This window comes from Quercus suber, unplaced genomic scaffold, assembly GCF_002906115.3.
Source record: "Quercus suber isolate HL8 unplaced genomic scaffold, Cork oak 2.0 scaffold_238, whole genome shotgun sequence".
Classification (NCBI taxonomy): Eukaryota; Viridiplantae; Streptophyta; class Magnoliopsida; order Fagales; family Fagaceae; genus Quercus; species Quercus suber.
In genome coordinates this window covers 868,607-883,250 of record NW_027069695.1, presented here as the reverse complement: position 1 = coordinate 883,250, position 14,644 = coordinate 868,607, and the positions used below count along the sequence as shown (strand labels likewise).

General features: G+C 33.6%; 1 protein-coding gene and 1 non-coding gene across 2 annotated transcripts; one reads left to right on the top strand and one right to left on the bottom strand.

Annotated features, from left to right (window-relative positions):
• The first annotated feature begins 2,139 nt into the window (after positions 1-2,139).
• TRNAL-UAA (transfer RNA leucine (anticodon UAA)) lies at positions 2,140-2,223 on the top strand. The gene has a single exon. It is a non-coding gene; the product is annotated as a tRNA-Leu (tRNA).
• A 2,739-nt stretch (positions 2,224-4,962) lies between these two features.
• LOC112034158 (WEB family protein At2g38370) lies at positions 4,963-8,149 on the bottom strand. Its single transcript, XM_024066947.2, has 2 exons — positions 7,794-8,149; positions 4,963-6,683 (listed from the first exon to the last, which is right to left on the bottom strand). Exons 1-2 carry the CDS (start codon positions 8,001-8,003, stop codon positions 5,193-5,195), a joined length of 1,701 nt encoding a protein of 566 aa, XP_023922715.1. The 5' UTR covers positions 8,004-8,149; the 3' UTR covers positions 4,963-5,192.
• Positions 8,150-14,644: the final 6,495 nt, after the last annotated feature.

Here is a 14,644-nt window from a genome sequence, read left to right as displayed (position 1 = left end):
TGTACTCACCAAAACCAACTGGATTAAACCCCCTAGCAAGGACACCAGTGGTAAACCCAAAACCCCAGAAGTTGTTAGATCTCACCATCCACCACAGGAAGCTGTAATCTTCAACCACCGTGGAACTGATCTAGTTGCCTCTCCCTTTAAAACCCCTACCACTCCTGAAGAAACGGTAGTCAAAAAGGTCATAGAGCAAAACAACTACACCAACCAGTGTTTAGGAGTAATAGGAAAACAGCTTCAAACCAACAGATTAGTTGTCTTAGACGTCCACACAACCTCTAGCAGTTCTAGCACCTCCTCCTCAGACAATGACAAGGATATAGAACACCTAGAAAACCAGTTTAGAAGTGTTAAGGTTATTTATTAAAATATAATAATAGTGCATTAATTTTAATTTTTTTATTTATTTATAAGGGCCCAAGAGCTCATTATCTACTTATATATTGGGTCTAAGGCTCAAGCTGAGGACTAGAGGTTGTCCGAAAATGAGTAAACACTGTTAAGGGAGTCTATGTTAGTAGACGAAGAAGTTAGTTTTGGTCAAGGAGGGTGGTCTGAGGATGAATGCCTCATCGGCTAACCAAAGCTGAGATCCGAATAGGTGGTCTGCTGTCTAGGGGAACGTTTCAGGAAGTTCTGTTGGTACGGATAAACATTGTAGAAACATATGACAGAGGGGAGTCCTAAAATATTTAAGGAAAAAGATGCTACCACCTCATTAAATACTAAATTAAATTATTATTAAATCTAAAATACTTAGATGAAAAGGTTTTATCTAAATTAAATTATTATTAAATCTAATCTCTTAGTCAAGAGTTTTGTCCTAATAAAATAGTATTAATTTAATAAGATGCAACTTGAGAAAAAAACAAAAACAAAAATGTGTGTTATGTGGGATTTAATTTTAGAAATTTTTGATAATAGACTTTTTGTTTGAATATAATTTAATTTTTTTTTAAAATTATTGTTAAATCTTATCTCTTAATCAAAACATGGGTTAAAAAAAAAAAAAAAAAAACATGGGTTGTTGTGTGTGATTTAAGTTTAGTAATTTTTGATAATATACTTTTAGTTTGAATTGTATTTAAATTTTTTGAAATTTAAATGATAAAGTTTTATCTAAAATAAACCGGTGTTAAATATTAACCCTTAATTGAGGAAATATCCTAACAAAAAATATATAGTAATTAATTTACTAATTAGTGAAAGTGGTCACTTTGCACAACCACGGTTTTTAAACCAAACTTTTATTATATAGTATATGATACTAAGGAAACTATCCCTCCAATTTAAATCCTTTAATTTCCTCTAAATTTAATCCAGAAAACGAATATAAGACACGTGTCATTTTAAAAACTCAATAGTCTTAAAAAAAAAAAAAAAAAAACTATATAAACCATATATAAACTATATAAACCATAGAAGGAATTGAACAATTAAAATGAAAACAGATTTTATACCCAAAAGGCTTAAGAAGTACCATAATAATGAGTATGATTGGTAAATGAATTTTTTCTTTTGTATGTAAAAGTTTGCGTATCAATTTGGAACTACCATAATATAATTTGTAATAATACCCTATATAATCACTCAAAAGAATTTTTTTTTTCTTTTTCTTTTTTTAGATAGATAAATAGTGGGGATAAAGGTGGAGTTCGATCTACAAATATAAAACATTATAAAAGATGTTATTATTGTTAGACTATAACTTAGTTCCCAATATCGCTCAAATGATTAGTCATTTGATGGTGGTAGGTTAGACTTTACAGTACAGGAGCTGAACCCAAATCTGGACACATGGAGAAGCAAGCACACAAATAAAATAGGATATTCCGATCCAAAAAGCATAAATAAAAGTACCGCCCCAAAATTATTAAAAAAATAAATCCTCTCATGTAGTCTGCTCTTGAAGAAAAGGAAATCTGTCACATTGGGTTGTCTTTATTTGTAGGCTTTTACTGATTGGTTTCATCATTCATGTTTCTCTCTATCTCGCATGTATAGTGAAGATGTGGAAGGAATAATAACATTTTCCAATATAAACAATTGCTAATTCAGCCAAAAAATAAAATAAATGATAATCACTAAATCAAGGGGTCAAACTCATTTTATTGTTTACTAGAAATCAAATCAGCAGGTTTGCCCGAGAGGTTAAGGGGGAAGACTTAAGATCTTCTGCATGTTAAATGCGCGTGGGTTCGAACCCCACAGCCTGCATTATTGTAAATCTGAGTCCCTGGTTAGATTAGATAATAATTTGAGCAATCCTAAGTACAAAAAAATGTTTCACAATATTTTTTATTTATAGTAATTGAGTTGACAATCTTTTGTTGAGGAAGCAGTTCTCTATTTAAACCCATTAATCTATAGTCAAGTTTAAGACATTTTTCAAACAATGTAGTGGAATCAAAATTGATTTCAGCAAAAAAAAAAAAAAAAAAAAAAAAAGAACTTCAGCATTTTTATCCCAAGAAAAGAAAAGAAAAAAAAAAAGATAAGGGTTTCGGCTTCTGCTGCAATACACACCCGCAGCTATTTGATTAGCATTACATGAGAAGTAAGTCCAACTTGCACCAAACTAATCAATGCATCAAATTGGCCTGCATATAAATGAGGCTTTTGTGATTTCAATCAAATATGATTTTGACCAGCCATTTAGAGGGTTCAGGCTTACATATGAACTAGTCATTAACCACTACATTTGGGAAAGAGAAAAACTAAGTGTATGACTAACTTGTTTGCTGCAAGCTCAGGCCCTGTTTTGTTTTGTTTTGTTTTTTTTTTTTTTTTCATCACTCATCACTTCTCACTCAATTTTTTTCACTCATCACTTAAAATACCCCAATTTCCTATACCCCACTCGTTTGGCACATGTTTTCAACTTCTCATCACTTAATTTTTTCTACTTTTTGTGAGACCCATACCTGAGAACCATGTCAGGCATTCCTGTTAACCTACCTGCCTTACACCATTTTATCATTTTATATCACTAACTTTTCATTTCCTTTTCTTTTCAACCCTGTTACTCTCCCAAAACCAGAGACTTCAAAACCTCATTCATGGACTCTCCAAGCCTTGCCACCGCTACCACCAAGGGAAGATGCCACACACCACCACCACCACAACACTATCACCGCTGCACTACACACACTTGACACCACCACCACCACTACTAGCAACCTACAAAAATCCACAATCCACCATTAACGCCCCAATAAAAAAAAAAAAATGAAGTGGATAGACTAGCACCAATCCAAATGCAGCAACCCACAGTCCTCACCACTGTGAGCAAAACCCAAACCCACGGTAAGCAAACCCACAACCACAATTAACAAACACCCCCAACAAAAAACCCAAAACAACAAACACATCCATTGTCCACCACTCACCTCAAACCCATCGGAACAAATTAAAACAACCACATCACCACACTCAAATCCGAATAACCACATACCCATACCCAAATTGGAACAAATCAAAACAATCACATACCATACCCAAATCAGAACAACTACACATACCACCGAACCAACCAACCAGCCACCACCACTGAAAATCTAAAGAACACCACCCTTAAACCTCAAACTCCGATCATCGATGTTGTAGGAACACCACCCTCAGAACTCAAACTCCAACCATCAACACCATAAAATAAAAACAACAACCCGGTCCCCACCATTGTGAGCAAAGATCATGAGAAGTGAAGAAAGAAAGAAAGAAAGAAAGAAAAAAGAAGATAAAAAAGAAAAAAGAGGAGAACCTAGAAACCTAGTGAAAAGGAACGACGAAAAAAAGAAAAGAAAAGAAGAAGAAGATGATGATGACGATGAAGAAGAAGACCAGACTAGACTCAACATGAGAGAGAAAAGAAAAAAGAAGAAGAAGAAGAAGACCACTCACCAAACCTAGTGGAAAAAAAAGAAAGAAAAAAGTTGCGGTTGTTGCTCTGACAATGAGTCCCTCAGTGTGTATTTAATTACTAAAATGTCATTGAAAACTGAGTTTTGGGAATTGAAAACACTTAAAATGTGATTTTAGTTTCTATAACTCATCACTCAAAAATCAAAGAATTGAGTGATAGAAACAAAAACTAGAAACAAAAACCAAATAGACTTCTCAGTCGTGGATTCTACCATTTTTGAGTTATGAGTGATGAAAATAGAGTTATGAGTTATGGAAACAGCAAATCCAAACAGCCCCTTACTTGCCTTATTTGCTTAAAGTCACTTTTTATCTCGATTATTTGTTTTTAAAGTCACTTTTTATCATAACTTTAAGTAAATAAGCTTAGTGAAATGCACAAATATAAACAGTAACTTTAGGAGAGGGAAAAGGATTTTAATCAAATATGATTAGGACCAGCCATAAAGAGGGTTAAGCATTATATATAAATGACAATAAGCTTTACAACCACCATAAGTAGAATGAATATCAAGGTACTAAAAGGCATACAAACATAACCAAGAACTTAACCAGAGGGAAAAGGAAGGCTAGGAGCAAAGAAATAGAAGTCAGTGCTGGACCGTGATCTTCACTGTCCACTTTTTGTCTCAACTTTATTTGCTTAAAGTCACTTTTTATCTCAACTTAAAGCAAATAAGCTTAGTGAAATGCACAAACATAAACAGAAACTTTAAGAGAGGGAAAAGGATTTTAATCAAATATGATTAGGACCAGCCATAAAGAGGGTTAAGCATTATATATAAATGAGAATAAGCTTTACAACCTCCATAAGTAGAATGAATATCAAGGTACTAAAAGGCATACAAACATGGCCAAGAACTTCACCAGAGGGTAAAGGAAGGCTAGGAACAAAGAAATAGAAATCAGTGCTGGGCTGTGATCTTCACTGTCCACTTTTTATCTCAAATTTATTTGCTTTATTTGCTTAAAGTCACTTTTTATATCAACTTTAAGCAAATAAGCTTAGTGAAATGCACAAACATAAAGAGAAACTTTAAGAGAGGGAAAAGGATTTTAATCAAATATGATTAGGACCAGCCATACAGAGGGTTAAGCATTATATATAAATGACAATAAGCTTTACAACCACCATAAGTAGAATGAATATCAAGGTACTAAAAGGGATACAAACATAACCAAGAACTTCACCAGAGGGAAAAGGAAGGCTAGGAACAAAGAAATAGAAGTCAGTGCTGGACTGTGATCTTCACTGCCTCACTGTGTTACTTCAAGTTTGGAGTTGGCTTCTTCTTTTTCTTACTTTGCTTAGTCATAAGTAGTGAGAACTTAGCAAATCCAAACTTCTTTCTCTTTGCAGAGAATTGCTTGTGACCACTTTCCCTCTCAGTCTTCCAAGAGGGCAGATCACTATATTGTTTACTAAGCATCTGACCCAGTGACACCTTTCGCTTCCCAGATCTTCTCTCAGCCAGCATTCCCGATTCAAACTCCTCTGGCATAAGTAGCTTCTGGCTCAGTATCTGTCCTATTGATAAGGTTGGCTTCAAAACAGGCGTTATTCCATCACTAACCAGATTAAGTCCATTTACATCAAGTAGACGGGAATCTCTTCGATGGTGAGGTGGGTAAGGGTTTTTAAACTTGGTAGAGTTTTGGACAGAACGTCTTTTCTGACCATGCTCAGATCTCCAGTTGCGAAGAGCCTCTTCAACTGCTAGCTTCCCCTTATTTGCAGCTTCCACTCTGTGGAGAGCTTCTTCCAGTGCCTTCTTACTGGTTTTGACTTCCTCAGTAGCTTCCTCAACCCTTTTTAAAATGTCCATTTTTGATACATTTGCTTCATCAACTTGAAGCATAGACTCTATTACTCTCTTCTTAGAAAGTTCCTCAGCCTCTCGAGCTTTGGCGGTTAGAGAAGAGTACTCTTCAAATGAAAGAGTTACTCCATCAGCCTTTTGCAAGTTGTCTCTCGATGAGATTGCATGGTTTGATAGAGCCTTGATCTCTGCAAGAGCAACAGCTTCTGCCGCTCTAGCTGCTTCCTTCATTTTTCTGGCAGCAACCAACCTTATTTCGGCTGTTTTAATCTTTGTTTTTGTCTGTTCAATCTCAGAGATTGCTCTCAAAACTTCTGATTTTGCAGCTTCTCCCACCTTTTTGAATTGCTCTGCCTCAGAACTTAATCTTTGGAGCTCCTTTGAGATATCTAACGCATCATCAGAACCAACTTTAATTTCAGAATCTTTTGCCAACTGTAGCTTTAGTTTTGTTTGGTTTAGCTCCTCCTCAAGAGATGATATCTTTGAAGAATTTTGAGTTAACCTCTCACGAGTTTTCTCAAGTGAGATTCTTTCCTTCTCTAATTTCTTGTTATATAATTCAACAGAAACTCGAATGTCAGCAAGATCAGTAGTAGTCCTACCAAGGTTTAACTTAGCTTTTTTCAGTTCCATTAATATTAAACCTGGAGCTGAAGAAGGGCACAAGCTCAAACCTTCCACTGAATTCTGATTCTCATGGTTTCCCTTTTTTACTAAAGGAATCATGTTCTTATCATCCATATTTGTATCAAGTGTCACACTAAATTCAGATGCTTCTTTTTGTAACTTTAATTTCAATTCTTCAACGATCATTTTGGTTGATTCCAGTTCTTTCAAGACATCCAGTGTTTCCCTCTCTTTCACAATCAGATCTTTCTCCAAATGTGCTGCCTGCTCCTCTAGTTTTGCCATATCAACCTCTTCCATGTCATTCTATCAATATAAAAACTTTTCAGAACATTATCAAGTATGATAAATCATACTGATGCAGAAAAATGAAGTACCATGCCTAGTATCAAGTTCAGCAGGTGCTAAATTTATTCAGGATATATATATCCATCCCACCAATAGCAGACATGGGTAATTGAGCCCATTATGCAACCTTCATTTAACTAGCAATATTCAATGATAACAAGAATATAATTCATATAAATTTCAACCAAATGAATGTACAAGGGCAAAGGTTAGGTACAATTCCTTAGATATTGTATTTTAGATTCTCCAATTAAATTTAACTGTCACTTATAGGCCAATGCAGCACAACCATGTGGCTTTCTGGCCAATGCACTTGTGCATTTACGGCTTCCAGGGCCACATGGTTGAAATTAATTGGAAAACACAAGGTATGGTAATCAAATTTAGGCAGTGTACAATTCATGTCTACTTTCTATGTATTGCATATTAGGTAGAGCAACCGATCAAGAACCACCCTGCAACCAACATCTAAGACAACCTCTACAAAGCCCCAATTGATGTTTTGAAAAGATAGTTAGACCGATTATAGCATGTTCAAAAATCATGTTTCACACAGTGGTGGATCACATTCCTCCTAAAAATTGCCGTGTACTTTTAAGTTTTTTAACACAAATGAATTATATTTAGTCTGCCAGTGAATAATTCAACTCTCTCTAACACATAGATTACAGGCATATGATTCATCAAATAGAACCCTTAAGGCCTTAACACATAAGAAGGCCATCCAATGATTTGACAGCAAAAGGCATGTAGTACACAGCACTCTATTCCTTAAATTACCTCAATCTTATGCATCATATGACTTGAATCTAAACTCAGAACCAAAACCACAAACCCAAAAGTGAAAAGAAAAACAAAAATCATAACATACAGGATAAAGCACACATTTTTAGACAAACTGTAGAAATGGGTTGCTCTACTTTTAAGTGAAATTGAGAATATACTTATGCCCATTGCAAAAATCAACAACTTTTTGAAGAACAAAATAATACCCATTTACCCTCAAACAAAAACTGTAGCAAAGATTCAAACTTTATCAAAAACCCAAGAGAGAAAAAGAGAGAGGACCTCAGTTTCAGTGAGCTTGTTGCTGTGGGGTTTCCAGAAACCGAGTCCACCAAATCGACTCACTGCCTCCTTCACCGACTCAAACGGAGCCGAAGTATCAACCTCAGCTCTAAAACCACCTTCCTTTGTGTCCATTTTCATATCCGAACCCTTTTCAACCGGGTCAGGCACTGCACTTGAACCATTACCTAGGGTTTGATTTTCAGCCATGGGAGTTTTTTCAGACAAACAAAATGACAAAAGAGTTTGGAGCCAAACAGAGTTCAACGAATCATGAAAGAAAGGAATGCTTGTAGGCCGTGTTTTGTGGGTTAAAGAAACAATGATGTTTGGTTGGTGGTATTCTTGGTACTATAAAAGAGAGTGAGTGAGAGTGAGAAAAAAAAAAAAAAAAAAAAAAAAAAAAAGCTAAAGAGATTAGTGTCCGTTTGGTTTTTCTGTTTTGAAATTGATTTTACTTAAAAGACCTTGGTGAATAACCAATTTTACAGGCCTTGTTTGGGTGTAGAAGGAGAGAGTATACCATATATTATGCCCTTTTTTTGAAATTAGCTTTACACCTGGTGAGTCTGAGTTTTGCGTTGATATTTGAAATGTGTGGGACCATTTAAGGAGTGATTTTCTCAACGGCACTATACACTATACGCTGTACAGATAACGGGCTTCTTCGAGTTTGGTTCTTTTTTAACGCTAACTTTCATAACATCATGAAAGCGCGTCAGAACTCAGAAGCACTCTATTTTTCTTTTGACAATAAGGAGGTCCATTTCTAGTGCAGAACGAAATCAATATTCAATGGAAAAATGGTAAATAGCACAACTTGTTTATATGCCAAATCACGAGTGGTGTAGGAAAAAAAGTAAAGCGTTTGTGTGGATTTATAACTTCAGCGCAAGTTATGATAAAAGTTGTGATTTTAGTATTTCTCATAATTCTTAGAGCATGAAATATTAGATTGAACATTTTATGATATATGTTTCCGATGATTGTGTTATTTATCATTAGACCAAGACATCAATTGGTTTTTGGTGTACACAAAAATTAAACTTTAGATTTTTTATTTAACTGTTAGAGACTTTACTAATTGAACTAACTGAAATTCACTTGTAAATTTGTAATAAGTGATCTTTTTTAGACACATATTGTGCTGGTATTGCCTTCACTATATTGTGAGAGTGGAAGCAGGTTAAATACATGAATGAAATGGACATTTTCCATGTTAAATGACACTAAACTACCTTCTTGACAGAAAAACAAAATATAGAGATGCTTTGTAACTAATGGTAGCAATAGGTAATACCACTACCACAATGAATACCATAACACTTTCCTGATGGAATATGGGCAATTTGGACCGTTGGAAAGTACTCTTATTCTTGACTAAATTACTTGAATGAATTCTCAAACATTACTTGAATGAAAATCTTCAAATTTAGTTGATCTAGGTTCCAAAATGAGACCTAAATGTGTGGAATTTTGAATCATGTCAAGTTAATAGGAAAAAAAAAAAAAAAATCCCCAGTAATAGCTTGGCTACTGACAAAATATGTAGATTTCACTTCCAATCTCAGCTTCATATGAAGTCAAACCCATTGGGATGTATAAATTTGTGCTCCAGATTAGGGGAATAGAATCGAAGGAGTTAGTGTAAGTAAAACCATTATATCGGTTTGAAAGTGGTGACATTTAATCCTATCTCTATGAAGCAAATTAGTTCATTAAAATTTTAGGATTAACTATCCCTGTGTGTTTGGAAGGATTTTTTATTTTATTTTTATAATTACAATCTTATGACGTGTCCATTTTGTTGTGACTATTTCGCACATAAAATAAAATAAAATAAATAAAAGGTCGTTAGTTGCTATTTCTAACCTTTGGAATTTTGACTGTACTTCAAAGTTGTTAATTTATCTAATTTTTCCATGAATATTTTTCAAAATTTGATCTTGTTTGTTCTCAAAGTTTGAATTTGAACTACAGTAAGCTTCATCCCGTTTTTTGCAAGAGGATTCAAGAAATTGACCTGCTTTTGTTCCACTCCATGTCCATTGACAGCAGTTTAGCTCCATAGCTGCTTCCTTTTTTTTTTTTTTTTTTTTTTTCATTTTTGTAAGAGAAAGTGTTTGTTTGAGAAAGAAAGGAGATGGTAGCAATGGCTTTCTCCTTTTATCATGAGGTAACCGTTGCAGAAGTACAGTAAAAAGAAGGTCCATCCAGTAAAGTGTCATTACTACTAGTATTTTGAATTTTGATTCACTTTTGCATTGAAGACAATGAATTTTTCTGGTTATATACTTACTTTTGAAAAACAATTAAGTTTGAAATATGAACTTAGTTCACTTTTGCTTGCATACTGATAAAAGAATTTATACCTACGTTCTCAGATGTGCAAGCCTATAGATGAAACTTGAGCAGTGCGATCAGCCCCATGCTTTATAATCCATGACATTTTAAGCACCTTGTCAATATCTACTAAAAACCACTAATGAATATATCTTGGTAATCATTACTTCAATTCCCTTTTTTAAACATTACAGGTGGTGGGATTTTCATTTGAAAAGAGAATTATCACCAATTTGGATTACTGATGTGTCTATTTTTGGATTGCATTATTATTTTTGACTTGATTTCCTCAATGCACAAATGAAACATCATCCTCCCTTATTGCGATCCCTTATGGCTAAGGAGGCTTCAATTGTTAAGTCAAAGTGATTCCAATATATGGTGATTCTAGAAATATTCAATTAGCCTCCTATTTATATTAGTTTCTATCTCCTTCTCTCTTGCATTAAGGTCCTTGAGAACTAAGGTTTAGAGGATTTGACATTTCACCATTTAAGGCTTCAAGCTTCCTTGAGCCCATAAGTCGTTCATTCAAGTGATTAGGGGTTCAATTCATGCAAATTAAATTAAGGCGTGTCTAGTGCTCTATCTTGAGCTGAATCTTATTCAATGTGATTTTCGATTATTAGTCTCGATTCAGATCCTTCCAAACATAATTTTCACTATTCCCTAATTATGTTTAAAACTTTTCTCTCTTTACCGGTGTCTTTCAGGCTTAAATTATCACAAAGAGAAAATTATAAATTTTGTCCTTAAAAGTGTCCTATTTTTTTTATAAAAAAAAAAAAGTGGTGGGGGAGGTGTTTCAACTTTCAAGGACTCAACTCGGAAGTGGCAACTTCTCTCTTTTTGGGCCATGATAGATTCTTTTGGGTCGTGGACCATTATAGAAGCTGAAACTAAAGCCTTCCGATTCTCTGCCTGCCCCCTTATTAATGGGGCAAAAATCATACAAACCTAATTGGGCCAAATGTTCAGTACCATCTGTTTATATAAATGCCCCACTTTTTTCGTTTTTGGAGTTTGTGTTTGTGTTTTGGGTAGAAAACAACACAGCTGGATCGCATAAACTTAGTACAGTACTTTGTTTGTGGCGGGTCATAAATTTGGTATAGCATTCGTTGCAGTCATCATGATGAACTTCTGAAATCACTAGGATATTCCCATTTCTACTAATTAAATTGGCCCTCGTTTATCTGGATGTTATTAGTAGGCTACAGCTCTATTTCTCAGACCCACCTTAAAATCTTTCTTTTTTCACTTGCAACCAAAAAAGAGAAAAAAACGACAGAAGGAAATTAATAATTTCTTTTTCAGTTGCAACCAAAATTAAGAAAAAACGACACAAGGAAATTAATAAGTTTCCTAGCTCTTCGTCCTGTTTAGGCATGTGTCATGATGTGTCACTGTTGCGTTTCATACATGTCATTTGACCAAAATTAAGAAAAGACATCACAAGGAAATTAATAAGATTACCAGCTCTTCGTCCTGTTTAGGCATGTATCGTGATGTTACCGTTGTGTTTTCATACATGTCATTTGATAAGGTATAAGTTTGAACTTTAAATGTCTTTCATATAAGGAAGTAAAAATAGTATCATTTTTTTTTTTTTAAAGTTTATGTCTAATAAATTGTCAGTGAAAGATACAAATAAGTCATGTTGAAATTTGAAGGATAGAGAATTATCTTCGATAAAATTGGACTTAGGTGCGAAAAAAAATATAGATTCAAATCCTTTGTTGTTGGCGAAACTCTCTTATAGTTTGTTGAGTTAATTGTCCGTTTGGATGAAAGGGGGAAGGAGGGGGAGTGGAGAGAGATTGGAGAGGAGTAGAGTAAAGTTAACTAAAAATAAATGCTAAATTTACTCTATTCTATTCTATTTTCCCTCCTCACCCCTCAATTCAAACGATTGTAGGAGTTCTTACCTTAGAAAAAACAAAAAGTTCGTTGAGTTGTGTACTATTTCTGATGGGCTATTTATAGATTAATTGGGCCCACCAAGATTAATAGCCCAATTAATTTGGTGTTGGGCCCGTACCTCATAGATGCATATGTACCTCGTCTTTTTCAACTTCCACATGCACTTGGATTAGACCCATTTCTTTTGTACCTGGCACTTAATCCTAATAACTTTAAAGTTTGAACATCTATTGTAATTTAACTTAACGAGGGAAATTATCATGAAATAAATATTATAGGTTAAAATTCTATTGTATTTATAAAAAAAAAATAGTTTATAAAAGGCATGCTCTCCATTTTAATGGAGGATTTTTTGTTGTTGATATTTTTATAGTTGTAGGAGGAAAAATTTAAAGTGTGAATGTTTCCGTCAAAAATATCAAGAAGTGCTAGCTGAGTTATAATTCATGGGGGGTTCAATTTGTTATTATAAGACAAACATCTTCCTACCCACATTGTAGCTACTCAAATGATTGTTTACATAATGAGTCATTTGACTTGTTTACATTTATCAACCTATTATTTAACTAATTCATTTAAATTCGTTTTTAAAATTTAACATTATAATGCTCTTACATTGACTAATGACAAGGTTTTATTCAATATTTCTTAAAGCCAAACTTCTTTCTTTCAAACTTCACCAAGAATTTCATATTTTGAATTTTTTTTTTTTTTTTTTATAAATTCATAATAAATGGTGAACAATGACTATTCAAATAGACTTAGGAAAAAAAATGATGGGCAATCAAATGGGCTTGGCCATGTGCAAATAAACTCATTTGTCTCTTAACTATTTTATTGGGTTGCATAAAAAATAAAAATTATTGTGTACTAAACTATGCTTTATCATGACTTAAAAATAATTTAAAAACTCAATAGCTATTGCTTTTTAGAATTTTATAATTTTTATTTGTATTATGAAAGTTATGTTATAAAAAATACTATCTATATTTGTTTTGGATTATTTTAGTTAATTTTTCTATTTTTTTATTAATTTAATGTTTTTATATATATTTAAAATAATTATTAAAGTAATTATGACGTCATCACGGTTCGACCCCGGTTCGACCTCGGTTCGACCTTAAAAATCTTAAACCTCTCTCTTTTACGGTTCAATGAACGGTCCGGGTCTGAAAACCATGGCAGTCATCATGATGAACTTCTGAAATCACTAGGATATTCTCATTTCTAGTAATTAAATTGGCCCTCATTTATCTGGATGTTAGTAGGCTACAGCTCTATTTCTCAGACCCACCCTAAAATCTTTCCTCTTCACTTGCAACCAAAAAAGAGAAAAAAACGACAGAAGGAAATTAATAATTTCTTTTTCAGTTGCAACCAAAATTAAGAAAAAACGACACAAGGAAATTAATAAGTTTCCTAGCTCTTCGTCCTGTTTAGGCATGTGTCATGATGTGTCACTGTTGCGTTTCATACATGTCATTTGACCAAAATTAAGAAAAGACATCACAAGGAAATTAATAAGATTACCAGCTCTTCGTCCTGTTTAGGCATGTATCGTGATGTTACCGTTGTGTTTTCATACATGTCATTTGATAAGGTATAAGTTTTGAACTTTAAATGTCTTTCATATAAGGAAGTAAAAATAGTATCATTTTTTTTTTTAAAGTTTATGTCTAATAGATTGTCAGTGAAAGATACAAATAAGTCATGTTGAAATTTGAAGGATAGAGAATTATCTTCGATAAAATTGGACTTAGGTGCGAAAAAAAATATAGATTCAAATCTTTTGTTGTTGGCGAAACTCTCTTATAGTTTGTTGAGTTAATTGTCCGTTTGGATGGAAGGGGGAAGGAGGGGGAGTGGAGAGAGATTGGAGAGGAGTAGAGTAAAGTTAACTAAAAATAAATGCTAAATTTACTCTATTCTATTCTATTTTTCCTTCTCACCCCTCAATCCAAACGATTGTAGGAGTTCTTACCTTAGAAAAAACAAAAAGTTCGTTGAGTTGTGTACTATTTCTGATGGGCTATTTATAGATTAATTGGGCCCACCAAGATTAATAGCCCAATTAATTTGGTGTTGGGCCCGTACTTCATAGATGCATATGTACCTCGTCTTTTTCAACTTCCACATGCACTTGGATTAAACCCATTTCTTTTGTACCTGGCACTTAATCCTAATAACTTTAAAGTTTGAACATCTATTGTAATTTAACTTAACGAGGGAAATTATCATGAAATAAATATTATAGGTTAAAATTCTATTGTATTTATAAAAAAAAAATAGTTTATCAAAGGCATGCTCTCCATTTTAATGGAGGATTTTTTGTTGTTGATATTTTTATAGTTGTAGGAGGAAAAATTTGAAGTGTGAATGTTTCCGTCAAAAATATCAAGAAGTGCTAGCTGAGTTATAATTCATGGGGGGTTCAATTTGTTATTATAAGACAAACATCTTCCTACCCACATTGTAGCTACTCAAATGATTGTTTACATAATGAGTCATTTGACTTGTTTACATTTATCAACCTATTATTTAACTAATTCATTTAAATTCGTTTTTAAAATTTAACATTATAATGC